The 15,852-nt window shown below is 40.8% G+C and overlaps 1 protein-coding gene across 4 annotated transcripts in view; it reads right to left on the bottom strand.

Annotated features, from left to right (window-relative positions):
* The window catches only part of STRBP (spermatid perinuclear RNA binding protein), a 39,869-nt gene extending 28,075 nt beyond the window's left edge, over positions 1–11,794 (bottom strand). For all 4 annotated transcript variants that reach the window (XM_009331598.1, XM_009331595.1, XM_009331596.1 and 1 more), the window contains exons 1-4: positions 11,742–11,794; positions 9,381–9,556; positions 5,757–5,974; positions 1,199–1,364 (exon numbers count right to left, since the gene is read on the bottom strand). In XM_009331598.1, coding sequence (XP_009329873.1) covers positions 1,199–1,364; positions 5,757–5,974; positions 9,381–9,383 — 387 coding nt within the window. In that variant the 5' untranslated portion in view covers positions 9,384–9,556; positions 11,742–11,794. The remainder of the gene's footprint in view (positions 1–1,198; positions 1,365–5,756; positions 5,975–9,380; positions 9,557–11,741) is intronic.
* Positions 11,795–15,852: the final 4,058 nt, after the last annotated feature.

Here is a 15,852-nt window from a genome sequence, read left to right as displayed (position 1 = left end):
GTTTTCCGTATTCCTTTCCCCTCACAATGCTTCCCCATAGGATCTTACCTACTTGTCCCTTGAATTTATTGCAGTCTTCACATCTTTTAAGAACGTCTGTTCTGCCGTTCTCACTTTTTTTGAAGCATATGCTAACTTTTCTTATCACTTTCAACCCTTCTCATCTCACGCCTCACTACAAACAAGTAAAATTTACTCTTTACTACTCGACACATCCCTATCATTTTCAAACAAGTAAAATTTACTCTTTACTACTCAACTGTTCCTTAGCATTTTCAGCTATGGATAGGGCCACATCTGCAGGCACATTATCTCATTAAAACAAGCCCTTTATGTGAACAAATGAACAGTGAGAACAAACAGCTGTCAAGAATGGTAAAACACATACTGTCTATGTGGAAAGAAACACAAGGCAGAAAAGCAGATCAGGAGAAGAGCAGATCAAGTTTGGACACGGTGTGGAGAGAGGCACTTGCAGTGCAATACTTTAGGGCACAGTTTCTCAGCAACAGTGCATGTCAGTCTGGAAGCTGGATTGATTATTCAGACTCAGAACTCTGTCAAAAAGGTATTATCCCCAGTTGCTTTCAAGAGACCAATATTAGCTGCAAGTGCTGCCTACTGAATGCCAACATCGGAATTAAATAGCCATAAATAAAAAGAGTTATGAGCTCATGATTAACATGAGCTAAAATGAGTGACCACCTCAAGTGACTTGTTCTCACTTCAGAAGTACAGAGGCGTTTATCTTGGAACAGCCCAGGCGAAGCAAAGCAGCTGCAATGCAGAACTTAAGGTTCAGGCAGGGGGACAGGGGACAACAATACAGACCGATTCACATGCTCGAGCAGGGAAGATTTCTGGGACTGCAATTTAGCTCACGTTAGTGGTTGGACCAGAGAGCAAAAATCAGCTGGGTTAGTTACCAAATAGAAAGGTTAGCTGCCACCATAGGAAAACTGACATCACAAATAGGGATTAGGCAACAACAGGAGCAAGATGTTAAATTTTGTGAATAGCTACTTCACGTCACCACATTAAACATGTCACACAACCTAGATGTCGCCCTAGAACCAAAGTATATTTCTTTAATCTGTATCATTTGTCTTTTTTACTGGAACAAATTCCAGCCTTTATCCAAGTACACCGTGCAGTGCTATCAGCCATTGTTAGAAGGACTACACTAAATTTAACTCACCTGAATTTGAGCTGGGAGATTGTCTTTAACTATACATAACAAGGTCTTTGTGGGTTTTTCTTTGCACATGAGAACCAGCTCCAGATCCATATCATCTTTTATCAGCAAGCCCTTTGCAACCAAGCCAATTCTCATAACACCACACAACGTCCGACCACCTTGATCCCTGGAAATGAAGCAATTCGGAGTAATTAAAATGGTATTTTCACACATTCAAAATACTTGCATTATCCTATCACAGTGAGGAGATGAATGGATGGGACTGATGACTGTGCTAACGTGGCGTGACACTGATCAGAAAATGAAAAGCATAGACTCCTTTTATGCGAGTAGCTCCTGTGAAAAAAATTAATTGAAGCACTGATTTGCAATTCACACGAACACAGAAGTTGCCTAGCTTAAGTCACAAAGCTTCACAAAGCTCAAAAAAGCCCAAAGTCACTACCTGCAGATCTACCAAGAGAGTAGAATAATTAATCTAGACGAGCTCTCTGACAGAAATCCTGTTTTCAGAAGTGATCCGAGTTGTCTTTTAGTGACAATCCAACTTTAAACATGGCCACACACCTTTTCAATGTTTCTTTTAGTTGATCCATACATTCAAACCTTTATCTTTAAAATTATACAACCAACTTCCGAAGTTTTAGCCCATACTACAAGCTGACATTTCAGGAAAGCTTCTAATTTCAAAGAGCCTTCCAGGCACAATTCCTTCAACAAGTCTTACCACTGAAACCTACAGGAATAGAGGTCTGACTACTAGTTTTTACTCTGCAGCTAAGGTTTAGGGGAACATTAAATAGCCACAGTAAACATAACTTTCAAAGCAACACAAGAACATTTTAGTTTTGAGTACTGAGAGAAAGACGGCAACAAAAACCAGTTTAGTAGACTAGGGATGCTTAGAAACATCAAGAAAAATGCAAGAAATGCATCTTTGACAGTTCAACACCAGCTGTTGCCACACGATGCATCTCACTCGTGGCACGTCACCATTATAAAACCCACAGAAAGCATGTAATCAGTAAAGGTGGCTTACCACCTCAGCCAGAAAGGCAGCATCCCTGTTCACAGCGTTCTTACCATCCAGAGGGATGGACTGGATATAAAACAAAAAAACCCCAAACCAAACAAAAAACCAAACCCCAAAACCAGTCACACTGTGATTGAAGGTCATCACATAGATCCTAAGCTTTGCTCAGAAGTATCTTCATCCAGTAGTTGTACTGCATCTATGTATTTTAAATGGAAAGGCAGGAACAGCTGCTTAAACAACAGACAGAAGAAAAGAAGGAACGACACAGAAAACAAAGTGGCAATCTCAACCTAGTTACTGTCCTTGGAATACCCAGAAGCAAACTAACAAAAACTGTTACAGAAGTAAACAACATCTCACCTTCCACCCTGGAATTGTGCTACTTTAACAGTATCTGGGTGCAAAAGTGAGAAAACACAGAACTCCTTTAGATATGGTTTGTAACTAACAAAGATATTTTAAGTTATATATCTCTCTACAATGTAAGCTCCTTTTAGCTTGTAAAGTGATTAGTAAAATAATTTGTCCCAAACAAATGCATAAATACACAAACTATTTTATATGTATAAATAATACACTGACATGTACGAAAACTGTACTCTAAATTTATAACAGAGCATAAGCATGAAAAATCCTGCACACCCCCGATGTGAAGGCAAGGCCATCCAGTTCTCTCAAAAGCATTCACTAGATGCTTGGATTTTTACAAAATTCTGCGCCTATTTTACCCACATCAGAAGACACCTAAAAATGTCGCCAGTAATGCTAGGAAGTCACCGACAAAGCACACTGCATATCAAGAAAGACTGTTCTTCAGCGAAACACGGAGCTTAAATACCTTCCTCAAGAAGATGACAAAACTTAATTGTCCATCTGTGGAGAAGCAGCCCATTAATCCACTACAATTGTTCTCTGGTGTCAATACAATCACGCTGTCTTAAACCAATTTATATGTTAATTTATGTAAAAATACTCATTATTTTAAGTGTTTTGCTATTTCTATTGGAATACGTTTCACACCAAAAAAGTGACATATCACAGCTCAGCCTTACACAAAAATGCCAGTGATCAGACTTGTGTCTGTTAAATATTTATTAGGGAACACAGAAAGCCACAGGCATCAAAACGAGGGACCGTTTGTGTATTTACTTTTCCAAGGCTATCATACAATGGTCTTCATGCTGCTGAACGTTCCCGTGTGGGTCAGTGTATTCTGAGCAGGTGGTGCTGCATTTAAACTTCATGCAGAGCAAGCAGTTTCCTTCAATAGCTCCCAAGCCCACGACCTTATCTTAGAGATAATCAAAGACAAGCGTAAGTGTTAAGAAAGAAACCTGTGGAAAAACACTACTAATACTTGAGGAATTTTCTGTAGAATCCACAACGCTGTTGGGAAACCAGATCAAGTCATGAATGCTTTCTGCTCCTCCCAGCCATACAAGTGTCCTCAGTTAATATAGCACATTTCTTGTTTCTAAACAGAAGTGCATCCAGACAGCGAGGTACAGCAGGGCTTCGTACCTTATTTCCTGAATGCTACTCTAAAAATTTGAGACTTGGAAGTAGCCAAGAACCACATTATTATGATAAAACAGGAAGCAATATTTCACTTTTGAGTTTTCAGACATATGTCATTACGCATTTAGGAATAACTGATAAATACAATGGTAGTCACTGTCTCTCTCATACTAAGCCAGTAAACTGTATTTTCAGTTTAAAAACTGATACGGTCTTCCTGATTCAGAGTTAGATCTTCCTCCATTACCTGCAGGGAATTGTATCTTACTCCAGAAGTATACAATATACAGGGTCTGTATTTCCATCTATCACTGCTAGAGTAGGCTATACTTCCACCATCCCAAAACGTAAACAACTTTACATATTATTTACCAGGACACCAAAAATTAAAAAAGGCCCCACAATAAACCTTTCACTACCATAAAAGGTGTCAGAAAACATAACAAATATATATGAAAAAGAATACACTTTCTTTATCAGTTTTAATATCAGAACTTACTGGGCAAAGCCCATGTAGCAACAGACTTTCTTAATATTCCATGCATCATTGAAAAGGAAACGGAAAGACTCCTTTGGCTCCATCTCTAGTGCCGGTCATGCTACAGATGTAACCAGATTAAGTCCCAAGAAGTTCAGTGGAGAAGTAGTATATCACAGGAAGAGCAGAGAACTGGAAGTCGGGTTTTTCAAGTCATGACAAATTGGCTGTTGGTCTCCCGGTGCTTCACTTCCTCATCTGTAACCTGGATAGATACTTACCTGAGTTGGAGAGCATGTGAAACAAGATTATCCAGAAAGCACTGAAGAGCCAGAAGTGCCCAAGTTAAAAAAGTTTTACACTAAGAAACTTAAAAAAAGCCAGTTGTTCCTCCTTCTTCGTCTACTACTGGAGTTACACTAGAACAACAAAACCTGACACCATGTCAGGGAGCAGACTGGGACATAGAGCAAACAGATGTTTCACTCAGTAGAGAACTATGTAATTGTGCTGGTTTTGGCTGGGATAGAGTGAATTTTCTTCACAGTAGCTAGGATGGGGGCTGTGTTTTGGATTTGTGCGGAAACAGTGCTGATAACACAGGGATGTTTTCGTTACTGCTGAGCAGTGCTGACACAGAGTCAAGGCCTTTTCTGCCTCTCACCCCACCCCACCAGCGAGCAGGCTGGGGGTGCACAAGAAGTTGGGAGGGGACACGGCCAGGACAGCTGACCCCGACTGACCCAAGGGATATCCCACACCCCATGGCGTCATGCTCGGCATATAAAGCTGGGGGAAGAAGAAGGAAGGGGGTGACGTTTGGAGTGATGGTGTTTGTCTTCCCAAGTCACCGTTACGCGTGATGGAGCCCTGCCCTCCTGGAGATGGCTGAACACCTGCCTGCCCATGGGACGGAGTGAACGAATCCCTTGTTTTGCTTTGCTTGCGTGCATGGCTTTTGCTTTCCCTGTTAAACTGTCTTTATCTCAACCCACGAGTTTTCTCACTTTTACCCTTCCGATTCTCTCCCCCACCCCACCGGGGGGGAGTGAGCGAGCGGCTGGGTGGGGCTTAGCTGCCTACTGCATTTAAACCGCAACAGTAATAGAAGGTAACGGATCCTTAGAAAAGTTAGGTCACTGGATAAACAACAAAAGTTTATAAGTGTCTTTTTTGTGTGTCTTAAAGTGAAGGAGCCCCTAAGCTACATGGCTGTGGATTTGCATTTGTGTGTTACAGGGACGTAAATTCACTTAAAATTGCTGAAAAGTTTGTCTGCTAAATGCAACTTCACAACATCACAGTAAAATAAATAATGAAATAGAGAGCAACTGCTGCCCACATTGGGCTTATTACTATTCCCTGCACTCACCCTACATGCTCCCACCTCAAAAAGTCCAAATATATCCACTTCCTCCTATGAACATTCGTATGCAACAGAATCAAGTAACACTACGACTCATTTAGAAGGAAAGGAACCCATTCAGAGCAGTACAGTAACACATTATGAGGCTCGACTCACTCACTTGGCATTGCTTTCTCCACCTTCCTCCTTTGCTTCCGCATCACCCTCACATTTCGTAGACTTGTTCTTTTCATCCATCCAGTCAGAGACATGTTTAAGGGCACATTCTACTGTTGATACCATGTTCTGGACAGCTTCAAGTTCCTCTGGAGATGGATAAATGGTTGAATGTTTCACCATAACATGGCGGTCATCATTAGCAAAAGATCGGATAGATCTCTGTTATGAAGTGGGAAACAGGGGGGGGGAAAGAACAAAGTTACTGGATTATCAACAGAAGGACATTGCCTGAATGGGAATCCTCCCTGAAAGACGTAGGAAAATGTTTTATCATGACCATTGCTTATAATCATGAGGAGTGATTTCTTATCTTTAAATAAATTTTAAAGAGAAAAAAGAAAGAAACGAAATACCAGTGCAAAATCAGCATTAAGCTGGTAAAACATATAAGACCTTGGGTGGGGTTTATGGCACCTAATATTTGATGCCTAAATTCAACTCTTTGAGAATCCTTTTATTGGCTACTAGGAGGAATAGGCACATGTGGAGCGCAGTTCATGTTTTTGTCTGCCAGGCACATCTGGAACAGAGTTTATGTTTATGTCTACTTTAGGATGAGAAATTGTGCTTTAGAGGTACATTTCCCCACCCACATGTGACTACAGAGGTCTAGACTACTATATCAGATTAGCTGCTACAGACATCTAAAAATTAAGTAAGCCGAATTTCATCTTTTGTCTGGACTGTCCATCGTAAGTGAAGTTGTGAGACTGCGCTACTCACAAATCAGAAAGAGGGAGAACTTAAGTGTAGGACTAGGCAAATCTCCGTACTCCCATGTACAGCTATGGTGGATACAAAAGAGGGTCAAGACCTGTAGTATGCCTTACTCTGTTCACAATGGCTAGTAATGGAGTTTCTACATCTTGTCCTTTCATGACTTCCCCCCTTCATTTTCTTTTTTCTCATTTTCATTGTTTTTCTCACTTCTGCCAGCCCTCCCCCCCAGGCTTCTCTTTGAGAAGAGGGCATGGTCTGGCTGGCTAAGTATAAGGTTAGAGTGCTGAAGCAGGGGACCAAAAAAACCTGAGTTTCATTCCCAGCTTTGCAGCAGACAACCTAAGATCTTGGGCAACTCATGTCACTATTAAGTGTCTCTGACCTCCCTCATCCTTTGACTAGCTTGTTTATTTAGATTAAGCTTTCAAAGTCAGTGAGAAATCACTTAGGCCCTGATCTTGCCTTAAGGACCTACATCTCATGGAGATAGAAGCTGTGAGCAATAGTACTGAAAGAGAGAGGGGCTTCCCTCCCCTGGAATACTTGCAGGAATCAAGGAGTTCCTGAATTTCAGTGATCTTTGTTGGCTTGCGTCGACCTTCAGCAGCTGGATAGCTCAGAGCAAAGAGAAAAGCCAGGGTCCTTATCCCAAAAGATAACCCCATTTCAAGGTAGGGAAATTTAGAATGTACGTATTCTAGGGTGAAAGCAGACTGAGTAAAGCATGTGGAAAGGAGGGCAGACAAGGAGAATGCAGAGAAGATACCTATTTTGTAAAAGGCATTTATACTCTCCAAATACAACTTTGCATATCCTGGAAGTGCTGAGTGCTGCCATCTCTCCTCCATTTATGCTAGAGACAATGGCAACACGCCTTAGAACAAGACAATTAAATAGCCATTCCCTTATGGTTTTGTTACTGCTGCAGATGAAGTCATAGGCAATACGTATGGCTGCGAGAGGCTTAGCAAACTGCACAGGGATTTACAAAGACATGAATGAAGATGAGAACAGAGATAAACTGGTAAGAAGAGACCGAAATAATTTCTTAAAAAAAAAAAAAAGAAAGAATAGGAAGCGATTAGAGTGCTAATTAAGTTTGCAGTGAAACTCAAAGTCCTGAGTGATACTGTTGAGGAAGGTAAACTGAAGTGGTTGGGTAACTTGTGCTAGGAAGCTACAGTTTGTCACACACTATCCAGATGAGACTTACTTAATCTAAACAGTGACCTGGACCAGCTGTGATCACAGCACAGACCTCTGGCAAGAGCAGCTCTAAGTCTTGCTCTCTGCAGACACATCAATCACTGCTGGAACCCTCCCAGAACTTGGAATCATCAACCAAAAATCTCTGTTCCTCCTACACATTAAATACCTTAAGTAGGTTTCATTTTCACCCCTACTTAATGGGTTTGTAACAGCACACACTCCTAGGGACAAAAAGAGCCTTTGAAGGATCTCAAAGGCCTCTGGGTTGAATCCTTGTTAAGGAACTGGTCATGATTTCCTGGCTCATGGCATTCAGTAGGTCCCTTCCATCGAAGGTCGATGTGACATCATTCCTGTCCTAACTTTTGTGCTCCTACCCAGATGGACAATTCAGGTAGTCAAAGAAACGCATCAGTCGGGGTCTGGTATTATCCCCAGTACCTTCATGGGTTGCAAAATGCTTCCCGGAGGTCCCTCTTGTGGCTTATCCACAACATGGATACAGAAAGAAGCTGCAGTTCAGCAGTGAAAACTGACAAGCTGGGTTTCTTAATTCACCCCCACCATCTCTTATCTCATGAAATATCAATTAGGGAAAACAGTCAAACAGGAACAAATTAGTAACTCCTAAATTAGAAGACATTTGTTTTGTTTTCTAATGAAGAGGGACTGACAAGATCAATTCTTCATTACAATTTAGGCCAAAAATAATAGCAAAATGGGACACTATTTAAAATACAATATATTGACAACTCTGCTTTGCCAAGTGTTCTTCCTCCCTTTATGCTCTATAACAGGTAAAAGTCTCATCTTAGGGTTTTGGTTTTTGTTTTTTGTTTTTTTTTTTTTAATATGAGTATAAACACACAGCCTATCAGCAGCAATCAGCTACACAAGTGTTAGAGAACTGTATTTAAAATTTATTGCATTTATTCTCATTTCCATTCTCTCAGTAATAACCTTAAGAGGACTTAATAATATACAAATATGCTTAAACTGCTCTCCACAGGTATTTTTCAGGAACTAGGTAGGTTTATTGCCTTTTTGTGAACACATCTTCAGAATCTTACAATCACAATACTTCATACTTGCACAGCTTTACAAATTCAACATCTCAGGCATTCCCAGTTTGCAGCCAATACCAGGCAGATTAGAAATAACTCCTCACTTAAACAATATACACCAAGTATATTTGACTACACACATTTCATCTGCACTATTAACAAAGCGTGCATAGAACCACATTCAATCACACGCACACAAATATGAATAATCAACACTTGCTTTTGTGAGGAAGAGTTAGAAGGGGAATATCGGCATTTGGTTATGCAATCTGCAAGTTCAAGGTCACCCATGCTGTTTGCTACAGCTTGCTAATGCCAGTTTTATTAGAATACCTTATAAGCATCCCCTTCATTCATCTTTAATAATTCATGTTATGCAGGCTCACAAGACAACTCCAGTTTTAAGAGGCTGACAATACATCAAACCTCATTTGCTTTGCTCAAAGCATGCAGTACCATCTCTAATTTAGCGCAAGGTCAGAAAATCCCCTTACTCTGGTTTTGTCAGGCCCCATGCAAGACTGTCAGAGAATATTTTTAATGCAACCCTATAAACGATGTCAAATACCTACCATGGTTTGTTAGTGTTTCAGCTCTTTCTCCCTCCCTTTCTCCTTTTCCCTCCTCCTCGGTGTCTTTGCTAAGCACTGTTTTGCCTGACAGAACCTCTTCATAAGCCTCTCAGTCCCTTGACAGCTCAAGAGTTCATACAGCCAAGATGCTCTGGGAGTCACTTTCTGTAATTCACCTGCAAAAAGAGAGAAACAACTTGAAAACAGAAGAAATGACATGTTAATTCCACTAAGTGTTCAAAGCAGCACATTAAGTCAAACCACTGATTAAAGCAAGCAGGCTTCAAGATGGGGAGGCAGCCACTGAACCATTTATTCTTGAACGACAAGCAGATGTCACTGTGGAAGGCAACTTTTCGTAATGTGCCCACACGTATGTAACGACTTTGTCATGCCAGTTAGAGCTTATCTCAGTGCGGTTTGTCAGCCACCTGGCAATCTTAAGTTTCTGATATGAGGACGACGGGAAATCCAACATCTCAAATATGCTCTATATGAAACCAGCTCAAGAAGTCTCTATTTGTCAGTCGCATGCGCATTAGGAATCAAACACACTCTATTTAATTATAAAAAAGTAATTATCTGTTGAAATCCCCAGTGCAGCCCTCAATCCTGAATGTGTCAGATGCTGTACAAGAACTAAGACTTCAGGTGGCAATAACTGTAAATTGTTATTTAAAAAAGACAAGTGCATTATAGCAAACTGAAGATGTAAGACTTGTGAGAACGTTCAGCTGAAATCATCCGCACCGCCTTCTCTGCCCTTGCACTGCTTTTCACAGCACACAACATTTAGAAGATCCTGCAAGAGCAGCCCTCTTGTACTAAACTAGGAAACAAACACCAGCACTGGCAGCATAAGGAACTGCAAATAAATGCTCTGTAAGACAAGAGAAGAGCAGAATAACAGAACAGGTAATGTGAGAGAGAGGAAAGCATAAGCTCATTGCATAGCAAGATACTCTAGTCCTTGCAGAAAATTCCTGTTTTCCTTTCGCTGCACATATTGTTGCATCAGCTTTTCAGCAACGTTTTGAAGCAATTGGAAACCCAGTCAGTAAATTTCTGCAGACTGACACATACACTCAAATGTTTTCCTTTTCTCCTGTATGTCGATCCTTCTTCTCTAGCAATATGTTGCATATTGTCTGTCAGAGAATCCTGACATTGTTAGAGATTAAAAGCATGTTTGGCAACGGCAGAGGGATAGGCAAGATGACTTGAAAGCCTTGTAGATGCTTAAACCTCAGGGGTGTGACAGGGAGTAATTAAAACATTGCATCCCATGGAGATTTGAACATGCCAGGAGAAAGGCAACAACAAATCCCGCTTCGCTATTTTCCCAGTTAAGAAGAAATGAATCGGGTTTACAGGACCAATAGCTTTGGCAGCAAGTGCCTAATAGTTGTTTGTATCTCACACCACTGAATTTAGGATGTAGAATTGGGTAAAACAAAAAGCAGCCAGACAAGAATGCTGTGCAGGGGCCTGTCTGCTCCAGCAGCTAAAGATTGCCAAGGAAGAAACCCCAAGAGAGTTAAATGCAGTCATACTAAAAATACCTGGGAAAAGCAAGCTAATGAAAACCCTGGAGGACCTCACTTCTTATCACGAAGGCTATATACCCTAACCAAGGTATATTAACACTCTACCAAATTGCTTCCCAGAAGCGATCAAGGCGATGTTCTTTCATAGGACCAGATTCTTCTCTTAAGAGATCCTGAAAGCCAAGCAGGGGCAGCTGGGAGGAAAAATAAGCAAAGATTACTGTTTTGGCACTATGTATTCTGTGAGCTAGTCATAAACTCTTCCACACTTTATAGTGTGCCTTCCACCATCTCCAGAAGCAACCAGGCTCTTTACGAGGTCTTCTTGTTTTGCTTTTCTATAATAATAATAATATATGATTTTTGAGTCAGCAGATGGCAAGCCAGAGAGACTTTTATGAGACATGTTTCCAGATCACCTATCTATTTCAAATTAGTTCTCTCTTCAAACTAAATTCCAGCTATCTTCACACACTCTTCTTCCCTGCGACTCCTACATTTCACATTTTCAGTTTGCTGTCTTCTCTGGTAACTGTAACTTGGCAATTCCAGGCAGAGAGAAGGGCACTGGAATGTGTTGCTGACTTCAGCATATGCCCAGTACAACGTCTCTAGACTCCAAGCAACACTCCAGCCTGGCCTCCCTCCGAAGACTACTGCAAGCTGTTGCTTATCAGCTTGTACAGTGTATTGAAAGCAGATGGACAAAGATAGCCGGCTGAGCAAATTCTGGTGTTTCAGTAAATTGCTGAGCAGACTGTTGTGTAGAGGGCAAGTCTGCAAACTACCTCACAAGCTCTGGAAACAGACATACCTCAGGGTGCAATTCTGGATGTGCTGAGTGCTTTTCAGTGTTCTTTGGAAATCTGAAACAGAACGAAAATAAATGTTTCACAGCTATGATGAGGGTTAATCTTCTACTGGACAGACGAAGCAAGAACACCAACACCTCTCAATACTCTGCCTTAAGCAGGTAGTAACCACCGTGTTTTCAAGACAGGTTCAAGTTTCAGTGAAAAGTATAAGTTGTTGGACAAAGGTATGTATGTATGAGTTCGATTCTACCTGCCCTTTTTCTCAGCAGTCAGTGGCTAAGGTCAGGGCATACACAGCTGAATTAGAAAGGGATCTTTATAATAAAACTCAGAAAGGTGGGAAAAAAAAAAATCCTGAAAGTTGAGTTGAAGCTGATATACAATGTCTTTCAAGTCATAAGCATCCTAAGAATATTTCACAGAAATGCGCACAGAAGTAAAAACCTAATATAGTTCAGACTTTGAGAGAAAATTTTCAATAAAAGCACTAAACAGGAGGGAGTTTACTATAAAAGTGCAGACACAATATACAGAACAAAGTACATTTGACAACATGCAGAATTAAATTAAGGAAAACTAAAATCAAATCTGCTCCAACCATATGGACTAAGGCAGCAGAGCATAGCTCAGCACCAAACACATCAGAAAGCATTATGTGAAGTGAGCAGCAATTCCATAAATCCAACAGCCTCATTTTACTACCAGGCTATAGCAGGATATTTGTCCCGGCATCCTCAGGGAAGTAACAGCTGATGCCCAGACTAAAAAGCACAATATTAAAATGCACGGTTGTCTTACCCAGGGGCTGCCACCCACACTTGCAAGAAAATTTCTAGGAAAAGCTACTAGCACTGCCAAGACCTTGGCAACCTTGACAAAGTCGCTTTACCTCTGCATCATGTGGCCCTAAAGTGTAAAACAAGACTAAATACTGTCTCCAAACCAGGTCACAGAGGAGATGAGCAGAGTCTGCAATGTGGTTTAATGTCACTGGGGATTTGACACATTAGAAATGTTATTAAAACGCCATGACAGTCTAACAACGTTTCCATTAAACGTCCCATCCTTCACAGAGGAAGTTTATGCTTTGGCACAAGACAAACAAGGAAAAGAATTTCAGATGAAGCCTTTGTAGTGGGATATATTCCTGCACCTAGCAGTTGTGTTCCCAAGGGACAGACATTTAAACAGCCAGAAGTAATGAATATGCTTAGCTACCTTTGAGTGCCTGTGAACAGAAAAGTGAAAAAGCAGGAGAAACAGGTACTTGCGCGCCATGGGGACTGAAACGTAACACCAGGATCGGGGAGCTATAAGCTTCTAGAAAGGAGAGACGGACTACATTTGCCACCCTGGTATCCCCTCGCAGCACAGAGTAGTGCCTCGTATCGAAGTGTTACTGGTGCAACAGAGAAGAAGAGGAAGCCAGGGTCACTGGACTCCAGTCCTCCAAACCCTCACTTCAGTGAGCTGCTGTTTAGGCACCTGGCCAGGCCAAGTAGAATACCATGAAAATTGGTTTTAAATGCTACATCAAGAAGGCACATGCCAATAATATTCAGCTGAAGCATTAAAAACACCCTCCAAATCTACCCTTACACCAGCATCTGCCCATCGGAACTACAGTTTACAGTGTACACCACCCTAAGATCACTCAAAGTTTATGTTAACAGAGCAGCAAGGACAACCAAGGTTGCTAATAACAAACCAGTGAGTATCTAACACAGCCTGAGGTGTATCAGACACAGTAATAGAAAAGAACTGGAATTTATATCCTTTTTTGTTCTTTTAAAAGTCAGAATAAGAGGTTTGCAACTTTAAATTGCAAGTTTATTTTAACTTCTGCTTCGCATTCAGGAGACAGGTAATTTTTCGTCACACTGTATAAAGTGCTGCTGAAAATATGTTGTGTTTTTCTGCAGTATAATTTTATTGCTGGCCTTCTGCCAAAAGTCTTTCTGGCAGCATCTCCCACAGTTGGAATCTGTGTATCTGGGTCAGAAAAGACAAGCCGCTTTTCAGAACAGCTCAATACATTTGGCAGAGATGCTGATATTATAATTGAACTCTTTCAGCAACTCTTTTTATGATGTACCCAGACACCAAACAAAACAAGATCTGCAATGTTGATTAATGTCAAAATAACTGACAGAAAAATATCAAAATAGTTTTCCCTCATGTTAAAAGTATCAACAAACTGAGGGGAACAGATAAGAAATACAATTCATGAGGATTCAGTGAAGAGCACAGGGCAGAGAAATCTGCAAAGTATGACTGACCTTCTACTTGTGTAGGTATTTATTATTTTAAATCCGAACTCCCTGTACAGAACTGGTTTCTTCATTCTTCACCACCATATGAAGAGAAATCCTAGCCACTCACAACCATATAAGCATTCTGTAAAGAAGTGCAATTGTAACACCAGGATACATATTTAATAAGATTCAGACTGCTTCCAACAATATGCTCAGCATTCAATTTCACCTGGAGACTGTATACTCATAGGAGTTTTATTATTTTCCAAGTAATGCAATTCCTGGCAAAGTTGCATCTGGGTTAGCCTTTAGAAGACCGGAATCTTCCAGCCAAATGAATAATTACAAAGCAACACTACAGTTAAAAACTGGAAAGGTACTTCCTCTGGCAAATTCTTACACTTCATGCAACAAATACTTGAGTCTAGTATTATTCCTGCCTGTTCAGTTCTCGCAACATTTGCGAGAAAAGGCTCCTGTGCTCAGAAACCTGTTAGGAGTAGCCTCTGTCAGGTAGCCCCGACACCCAGCTTTATCAAGTGCCAAAGACGGGGTAGGCACATACTTGATAAACAGATCTGGAACCACGGCATCTGCGATCACCAGAATGGAGGAATCCAAGTCATCTCCAGGGTCTAGAGCTCTGACAATGCTCACAGTGCAAGGAAAGCAGCTGCCCGCTTGTCAGCGTGGAGGAAGCTGCTGAAAGAGCTCCTAGAGAGAATTCAGCTGTGCCAAGGAGGACAGGCGTGGACAGAGAACTTGGGGACCCTTGGTTCAAAGATGCAACAAAGCACTTGCAACTGAAAACGGGTGAACACATGGATTCACCTCCAGGTGGTAGAGCAAGGAATGAAAAAACAGCCAAAATAAATCACACTGGTAAAGGAATTAAAGAAGTTGAAGGATTAAAGCCAAACAATCAGTTAATGTGTTAAGGTAAAAGGAAACAGGGATGTGCACAGCACAGCTCATTTTTAGCTCCTGGAAAGAGCGTGAAGAAAAGATGGTCTAAGGGGAAATCATCACTAGCCTAAGAGGAAGGCTAAAAAAAGGAACACAGAGGCAGAGTGTGAGCATATATACAATCATTTGAAGAAGAAAATGCTGTATTTTCTATAGAACCACACCATCCAATCTCAGAAAGAAATATACATTAGTGGAAATAACTGCAGATATCAAATTATAATGTATAACAAAGAAAAATAGTTTTGGAAGGAATATAAATCCTTCTCCTTTAGGATTTAAGCTACTGTTCACTACTGAGGACAGAAGATATACCACCAAACTGACTAAGTGGTTTTCAGAGCAGCACACCAGTTGCAGTCCTCAAGGTATTTTTTACCTATATCTCTCTCCAGATTTTTATATGGCCTCGTGTTCCCTGGCACCTGCACAATACCCAGCACACCAGTCACAGCTAGTGCTACAAAGGGTCTCTAATGAAAAAATTTTGAAGATGCCTTCATCTCTTGGCATGGGTGTCAAGATGCAAGACTGAGTAGAGACAGACTGAGTGCAAAAAAGAATTAAAAACTGGCTGTTGACACTTAAATAACAAATCGACACATGAACATTAACAGTTTAATGTATTTCCTGCTCAACCAGTCAGAAACATCCAAAACAGAATTGCCTGTAAAACTGAGCACTACAGAAAACAAAACATCTTAAAGGGAGCACTTCTTGGCAGGTGTCTTAAAAAAATAAAATTAAACTAAAAAAAAATAATCACAGATTAGATAGCACATAAATAATTAATAGCAAAGTATTCATTTGAGACAACGCAGAAACCACCACTGGATTCTCAATGTCTGTGAAATGTTAAAGTGATTTCTGACTTCCAACATCCTAACGT

This window comes from Pygoscelis adeliae, unplaced genomic scaffold (assembly GCF_000699105.1).
Source record: "Pygoscelis adeliae isolate BGI_AS28 unplaced genomic scaffold, ASM69910v1 Scaffold619, whole genome shotgun sequence".
NCBI lineage: Eukaryota > Metazoa > Chordata > Aves > Sphenisciformes > Spheniscidae > Pygoscelis > Pygoscelis adeliae.
This window is presented reverse-complemented; position numbering and strand designations above follow the sequence as displayed.